The sequence below is a fragment of the Opisthorchis viverrini genome, assembly GCF_000715545.1.
Source record: "Opisthorchis viverrini unplaced genomic scaffold opera_v5_9, whole genome shotgun sequence".
Taxonomy (NCBI): Eukaryota; Metazoa; Platyhelminthes; class Trematoda; order Opisthorchiida; family Opisthorchiidae; genus Opisthorchis; species Opisthorchis viverrini.
The window spans coordinates 3522989-3531731 of NW_008751665.1; the positions used below are offsets into that span (position 1 = coordinate 3522989).

Consider the following 8743-nt stretch of genomic DNA (forward strand, 5'->3'; position numbering starts at 1 on the left):
ATATATATATATACATTAAGCAGCAGTTAATTCAGAACGTAACAATTCTATCAGCTGCGGAGGCGATGGGGGTAATGAATGCAACTCATCATCCCACTGAGGTTGTTCGTACTACAGCGCTAGCGGGAATGCAAAGCGTCATACACACTGCAAGAAACGCCTGTTATAGTTCCGATTCGCTCCACAATCGGTTGCCATAGCTACCGATGGGGCTGAAACGCATGAACCCTCATCTGAAGCGAGGCGAGAACGACGCCTTAGACTGAAGCTCAGGCTAATTTACTCAAGTGCGCACTTGGACAGGGGGGCGTGTCCGTGAAACAGAACCAGAAAGATTTTACCGACAACTTGTGTGGGCTATCCATAGACTGACGATGACTCATCTATGATTCGCAAACGAAATTGCGCTGTATGAACTGGGATGTTATGCTATTCTCGCGTCCCTAATTTCTAGTTTCTTTTCAGACTTCGCCATAGTGACATGTTTTTAAGGTATTTACTGGGTTTTCGAGGGAGGCAGGTAAGGTTGAGATCTAGGATGCGTAAGAGAACAAAGGAATGTAAGAAAAAAGTGTCGAAATCCGATGGGTGAAACGAGAACCCTTTAAATGCTTCAGATCAATGGCATGGACCAGTTAGAAGTTACTCTGTAAGTAGGGTTGCTGCCATTCTTCATGTCTCTTAGTGAGCGACATCAGTTAAACAATGTATTTCAGGTGTTGGTGGCGCGGAATTCTGTAGAATTCATACTCACATCACTCTGATTTGAACAGTCGTCCTCATGTCTTGGTACAATCATTCTGTTGATTTCATACCAAAGTTGGAAGAAGCCGTAGACTCGAGTTTCGCCCTGCCTGGCTTTGAACACCGCACATCTGATACGTGAGTTAAGGCTATGGGATATGCACTGCTGATGAGCTCTTTCAAGAGTGAAACTCAAAAACAATCTATATTACTCTATATACTACCTTCAAGTATTTCTCAATGGTAAACTTCCTATCATTAGTCCTCCCTCCACCAGTCTCCCAACGAACAGCCCAATTTCATTACATGGTAAGTTTCGAGGTTAAATCACGTGAAAATCACGTGACAACAATGAGTTCCAAGGGTAGCACAGGTGACCCGTCTCTGTGTTATGCAATGCGCTCGATGAATCTGGGGTCCTACGTTGAAATGATTTTTAAAAATGTTTTCGAAGAGCAATAAGTTTGCATTTGGAAATCTTATCCATAAATATCATATATATATATATATATATATATATATATATATATATATATATATATATATATATATATATTCGGCCGATTCGATCCGATGATTCACGTTTATCGGAGGACGGGAAGTTACCCTAGTCAGCCCGTTGTTCGTTTCGCCTTCAGTAGAGTAACGTAAATGTTCGACACGTGCCTTCCTGTATACTGGAACTTAGGAGCCCGGGTACGTGACATGCGTTACCGCCGTTCGACTGAACTCAGTACTTTTTCACTGAGCTACAGTTCCTTTTTTGACCTGGTCTCTTCTTTGTACCTTTAGAAACCAGGGTACAAAATAAGGCTGTGTTACATGTTCAGCGACCTCAAACGAAGGACCATCTTTCTTGTGTCTCCAGTTCTGAAATAACATATGTAAAGGCTATCAAGATGGGAGCAGTTAACCAATTTGAAGGCTCCGACATGGAGTTCCACTCGGGATCGTCGAAATGGTAGTCTATTATCTGATGCACTGGGCCACCCAGGAAGGAATGCTTTCACGCAAGGGGACCGCCTCAAACATGTTCACACATTTTTGCTCTGAGCGCGCATAATCACTCGCACAAACACTTTATTTGAAACTTACTGGAAGGTTTTGATTGGGAACCATCTGATATGCTAAAATGTGCTTGAGTCTCTGAGGGACATTTACATACACTTTTTTTTCGGAAAATCAGACTAATTTCTAGTTATCATCTTTGAGGAAACTGTTCAGAAAGTTGCTGAAAGCTCTCCGAAAATCCGCGACAAATTTTACTCTTCTTGCGGCTTATCAGGTAGGTGCAGTCCCCGAGTTTCCGTCAACTTTATGTTCCACTTGAACCCAAATTGGACGAAACTGGACGAGCACATTCATTTGCACACCGGTCTGCTTTTACCAGAAGACTCAAATTAATCCCTGCTGAACAGTTCTTCTGTGATATTCTTCAGCTAAATGTGCCGCCTCATGTATCGGTTGGTACTATATCCGAGCTATTGCCGCATAGTTTCTTGAAGCTGCACATTCAGTTGAAGTATGTCATAAACGAGAGGTTCAGCTGAGATTCAGCTGGGTGTCCCATTCGTACTCACTTGGTCTGCGGATGAGAGTATTTGTATAAATTCTAGTCAGTTCTAAAGTCGTTTAGTCGTTTGGTGCAACAGGGAAGTCTGCTGCTGAGGCAAATATAACTCAGCACTTAGAGATACACCACGTTTACACACCGAACAAACTGTCTTATTTCAAAGTACCTCCCCATAAACACACTTGTGCGCTGGACGGAATCCACTGGCGGAAAAGTAATGCTAAAACTGGACTGAACAGCCCCAGTGCTATTGTTCGCTACTTGAGGAACCCAAGCACATGAAGTCAGTACATGGAGTCGACTCCGAGTGTTATGCTCTGGAATCAATAGCATCCGTTTCTAGAACTTGCCGAATGCAAACTTAAGAAGAAATCTTCAAGAAGGTACAGACACACTGCTCAGAATAGAAGATCTATATAAATTAGCTTCTGTTTGCGGAGATTGGTGGAAGAGTTAGTACATCGGGTGTGAGGAAGGATGCTGTAAGTCAAAGTCAGCAAAATCTAAGCAATTCTCAACCGTTTGGAGGGAATAACTCAGCAGTTCAACCGGGAAAAGCATCCTTGGATGCGTGTTGGATTTCTGACAATCAATCAAAGCTAGTCAGACAGCTGGTTCAAATCGATTACAGTCAGGTTTGAAAATCGGCCAATCTGCACTCGGAAGAGGTCGACTCAGTCGATGATCGATAAACCAAAATCGCCACTTGCGGTCACGTGACCTGATTGCTATTTAGCCTATGGTTTAGCCGAAAACTACCGGAAACCTTACACGCTTTGTTCAATCTTTCACTTGTTATTTTTTCAATTATAAGAGCCAGTTGAGGCATTACCACATGTTCTAACTGCACTGACTTCATCTTGAATATCTTGCTTTACTGAGCCCCTGTGTCTGTACACTGCATCCTAGAAGCATTCTGTGCAGGGCAACTGGAACTAAAGAACCGCTATATAGCCATTTTTCTCCGCGGTGAACTCCATCTGGTCATTTGCACGCCACCACTACTGATTTGAAGATCTTCCAGACTATTCCACTACCCATATTCGCTTAATCAGTGGTGCAGTGCGGGTGGGAGCATAGTGATGACCAAAAAAGCCACATGTGTATCTTGGACACCGCTGTCGTTTGTGGTGTTTAATCTTCTAGTAAATTCCACCTTCGTTTTAGTATTTACTTATTCATCCGATCAACAAGCTGGTATTTCCATCTGTAAGCTTGCCCGTCTCGTCCCATTGGTGTCAGTTTCATCGTCACGTCGAATGGACATCAGCACCAGAAATCTCTCAAACCAAAGTAATCATGCCCTTGGCGGTCAAATGGCCAGTAATTTTGCCCAACCGTGAAAATCAGAATTAGAAGCACAAAAAACAGACATCCATTTCAAAATTACTTCATTTCTGATGCGAAATTCGTTCAGTAAGGGAAGTCAGTCTATGTTGAAAAACCGGAGAGCACAATACGACTCATCAGCAGTGTGAGTCTCATGAAACTCCAGTGGGGAGTCTTGAACGCATGACCTCCCAGCTAGTGGTCTGAACAGTTAACCGTTCGGTCACGAGCAGCTGATCAGCACTGGGATTAACTCGCACTTACGCAGGACAGAGCGCTACTCATTTTTCAATTACATCATGCGATCACACGTGACGGACGGCTCCTCAAGTACCGGCTTTTCAAATGGAATTTTCTACCGTCAGATGAAGCCAGTCGTAGCCGAAACCATCCTTGTCCCAGTGTACGAATCTACTCATCGTCGGTTTGGAGGAACTTCCCACGGCTTGGTAACCAAACCGTCACAAATACACTTGAACTGAATTCGTAGCATTTTGTTTCAGTCTAGATGTACCAGAAAGGGAGCTTCCTGGAACCCTGAAATCAGAAGCCAAGGGACACACAATGAAACGCATACCTAGAGACGGAGTCAAACCGCCGACTTTCAGTCTACTACGGAGAGAACTGCCGAGAAAGCTCGCTCACCCGGATTAAGAGTGACATCGGGAAGCCTCTTGTGTGAAAAGAGACGATGCAATACTCTCCTCAGGCGTGTTTTCATTTATGCCACGTGTGCTTGGACCACCCGGTTTTTTGGCCTTTCAAATCAGCTGTTTGCAGCTGAATGAATTAGTTCATGTTCGGAACTACTCTCTTATGGGAATAAAGTGAACCAAGGATGATGACTTCTCGTTGTGAGGTAGAAGCAAAACATCGTGGGCCATTCTTTGACGGTGCTGTGTGCAGCCACATGACCATATGAGGGCAAAAAGCTCACAGATAACCCTCGCAAGAATTATAGCCTGCTGAGGGAAATAGAACGCATTTGACCGTTTAATCTAGGGCGCGAAAAAGGCATATTTTACACCATCACTGGGGCCCTTGTAATCCTTAGGATGAGTCGCTTCATCTTGTTCAACTCAGCCAAATGTTTTCTTAACGGATGGCTTTCATCCCCATCCCTTGATGGCCGTTATCCTACTAATGTGTTGAAATATTGCTAGCTCGGGTGAGTTTTTGTTGATCAATTCGCCGAACTTGGCAGTTGGCTTGCAAACGTTTCGTCACCATACAAGGAGACATCATCAGTGCACGGTTGGGGGTACCTCCTGTTTGCCAGCGTGCGTTTATATAGCATTTGAAGGCCATCTGTTATCTCTTAACGCGATTCGCTAGTTGGGTGACAGCTGGTCTAACCAAAGAACGAACGATTTCCGGTGAATTCTATGTACAATCAGTGATGCATCCATATTGGATAGAGGTCCACTACTGAGATGGTCATCAGTTAGAAAGGCGTTTTTTTTATTGAGTACGTTTATTGTTTGATCTTGATATGAAGCTGAGCTATCTGTTAAGCTCTACGAGCTCGGCTCCGTACAATACATCAAAGCACTTTGTAGCGCCCCGGCGGACACACACAGGCAGAAGCGTAGTGGTGCAGTAGTGTAGTATCAACAGCGCTGACTGTCTAAACCGAGTCGTTGGCCCATTAAACGGTTCATCACTCTTGATGACTGGCACCAGAAGTGTGCGAGTCTATAAATTCGTCGATTCCGTTTATCAGATCACGAAAATGCTGTGTCAGGCGATGTTGGCGAAAGAGCGTAAACACACACATGCACAGTGATTGGTTGACGCGTATCGACCTGAATTCTCGCCAGCCTAGTCTTTGATACTTTCCAGTAACTCAGAAAAAAATCAAGTTCACCCTACTCTTCGATAGAACTGAATGAGTGTTACTCAGACAGCGGTCTAAAAAACTATGTATGTGCTCTAAAGCCTCAAGGAATATCAGTATAGAATCGCCTGTGATTTGACTGATTCTAATCCCCAAATTATCGATTTTCAAGCTGGACATAATAAACCTTTGTTGCGTCTAGTTTATGATAGGCTGTACTGCGCACACACTGCCTCGTGCTTCAATCGGAACGATAATCAGGATCACTTGTATGTGTTAACGGGACTTGTCGAAGACCCGTTAACATCACTCTTTTGTCCTGGGGTAATCACCCTGGTGGATCTACCCTAAAAAGGAGTAGGTACTGGAATTGAGTTTCGAAGTTACTGAAGCTATGACGGAGTTTCAACTCCACACATCTGACCTGCAACACCAGCATGTTACTAAGCACCCACTAGCGCACTCTGGACGAGTGTTAATTCTCACATCTCAAACGGGCGAACGTGTTCACGCTTGAACAAAGTTCAAAGCCCTGCAGAGCCAAGGATGTACACTACTGATGAGCTCTAATAAAAGCAAAACCCGAGACCAGCGATTTCTCCCCTTTGCTACATAGGAAAATGTCGGTAGCTCAGGTAGAGTAGATGGTCGTTGGCTTGTTCGCTGAGCTGGGCAATTTGATTTCAAACGTTTCATCACCAGTCGAGTTGACATCATCGATGCGTTATTGGGGAGCGTAGCAGTGCGTAGCAGTGGGTTAATGGTTGTGTCTAACTTGTGCCAATCACTGACCCATCGCTACGCACAACTACGCTCCCCAATAACGCACTGGTGATGTCAACCCGAATGGTGATGAAACGTTTGAAATCAAATTGCCCAGCTCAGTGAACAAGTCAACGACCATTTCTCCCTTTTAGTGTCAGCTCACCAGAATGATTAGCCCAGGACAGATGGACGACTGCTCAAACGAGGGAGATGTAAGCGTGGATATTCAAGAGAGTGAAATAGTTTTCTGGACACAATGCTACTTATGAGTATGATGAAAATTCTTCAACAACCCACCACAGGCACCACCCATGAGGGGAGTAAGCGTCACCCGTATACGTGCAATCTGATTTAGCCTCGCGAGAAATAAGAAAGATGGAGGCTCGTGGTGCGAAGGTTTAAGTACATCACAAACAGAATGAGCCCTACTGGCGGACGCTTGCGCAATGCCCACAGAGTCCTTCACCAAAATCTTCAAAGTCCAGTATTAGCAAGCTGATCGCCCCTGCATTGCGGTCAGAATTTAAAGCCGAAGGGCTTGGTTGGTTTGGTCGCTCTTATGTCAACGTTTGGCGCTCTTGCAGTACCAGAGCCAACGTATAACCAAACGAAAGTGCCACATCAGTTTGGTGACATGGGCCGGATCGGTGCAAGCAGCAGAGCTGATACGCGAAAAGATGCTACTGCTAAAGTCGTTGACTCTTAGTCACAGTTATCTCCAAACCTCCATTCTGTTCAACCGTTTCTGCAGATATCAGCTGTTGACACATCAGTTTTGGCATTCACGAGCCAACACAAAAAACTACCGCTCCGTGTCCGTTATTCACATAGAAGTTAGACGCCAGTGTGTACTACTAGTGTATGATGGCATCATCTAACCCTACCTGATGAGTCCGAGAAGAGCAACAGTGGACTGTTGAAGAGCTTTCATTGTTAATGGTGTCAGGAGGTTTGGGTTTTTTGTAGAGAATTCTTCCTTTAAGTGAAGCCAATCTATGTTGAACAGTCGAAAAGCACTGTACAGCCGCTTCAAACTTATTCGGAATCCTCAGCAGCGTGCATCTCACGAAGCTCCAGAGAGTCTCGAACCCGCGACCTCCCGGCTAGTAGTTCAAACGCTCAACCATTCGACCACGGGCGGCTGATCAGCAGTGTGAGTAACCCACAAGTGCGAGTTAATCAGGATATAGAGCCGCCCATCCTTCAATCACGGCATACACATCACGCGGTCACACGTGTTGACTGGCTCCTCGAGCAACGACTTCTCAGATGGAAGTTTCACTCATCGGGTAAAGTTTATTCTTCATTTCATTCTTCATTTTATTTCGTGAAGCACAAGAGTTTTCCTTTTTTCCATGAAGCAAACTACTCACAAGGTTTCTGAAAACTCTTCGATAGTGCACGACCAGTTTCGCTCTTCTTGGGGTTTATCAAGTAGGCACAGAAAATGAGTGTATTTGTCGGAATGGTACTTTCTTATTTGAATATCTCTCTGGTCACCTGGATGTTCCTGATGATGGGGGAGTGTTTTATCACGTGACTACAAGGGAACACAAAAATCTTTCCGCAAGGATTATTTCTTTTCATATCCGTAAGTTACATTCATGGAGTACTGATCAAAGCGCTGTTCACTAACTGATTTTCTGAGCATGTTAGTGAACCACAGGAAACGCACAGTGGACCGTGACAGTCGGATACGTCATTTGGATCGAGACAACCCTGTGGGATGCATCGGAATGGGACCCAAGTGCTATTCTTCTCTGGATTAACATGCTGTGGAAGTCCGTGTTTGTTTGGCTACCAACTCGCTTTATTAAACAAGTTTCAATTGATAACTCTTGTCTCAGCGATACTTCTTGCTCCTGACCATGCGTCCTCCTTCCTGTTTGCGTATGTCAGTGATCAACTCTCGGTTCATCCTCCAGTCACTCCGACTTGGTTTCACCCGACTGATCGTTCCTTGAACAGTCGGTCGATCGATTCCTCAATTTACTTGTCATCATGTGATCACAAACGAGTTATAAACCGATGAATATCTGAAACCCCAAGAGAAACATCTCAAGGTTTTATATTTTGATGAGCAGCTGATTGAACTGCACCATACTCGCCATCGTCCAAGAAGGCCTGCACTAGCTTCAGCTCCGATCACCAGAAACACTTATCTGTTGCAGTTTTGTAAGAAACCGAAAAAGGTGATCAAACTGTCCTTCATACGGACCAGTTTTGTGTTTCACAAAATTTACGCTAAAAGTTCCGATGCTCTTCTGCCGCGTCGGACCGGTGAATTGATACTCTGAATAATGTAAGACCTCCACGAAACGCCAGTCGTAGAGATAAACTGGAAGGCCTTTATTTCATCTGACACCTCTTTATTCGCACTCGACTACTTTGTAAGTTCTAGGTGAGGAGAGTGAGAAACTGTTGACGTCGCCTTTACCCTGATAGCTGTGCAACCGTGTCTCCGCCCTATACAACCAGTTTTTTTTCTTTTCAAG

General features: G+C 44.5%; 1 protein-coding gene across 1 annotated transcript in view; it reads right to left on the reverse strand.

The window, feature by feature from the left end:
• Nucleotides 1-8743, reverse strand: part of T265_00925 (hypothetical protein) — a gene marked incomplete at both ends in the record, with an annotated part of 85226 nt that overhangs the window by 34623 nt on the left and 41860 nt on the right. Inside the window, one exon of the mRNA XM_009164820.1 lies at nucleotides 5751-5830. Within this exon, the coding sequence (XP_009163084.1) occupies nucleotides 5751-5830 (80 nt within the window). The remainder of the gene's footprint in view (nucleotides 1-5750; nucleotides 5831-8743) is intronic.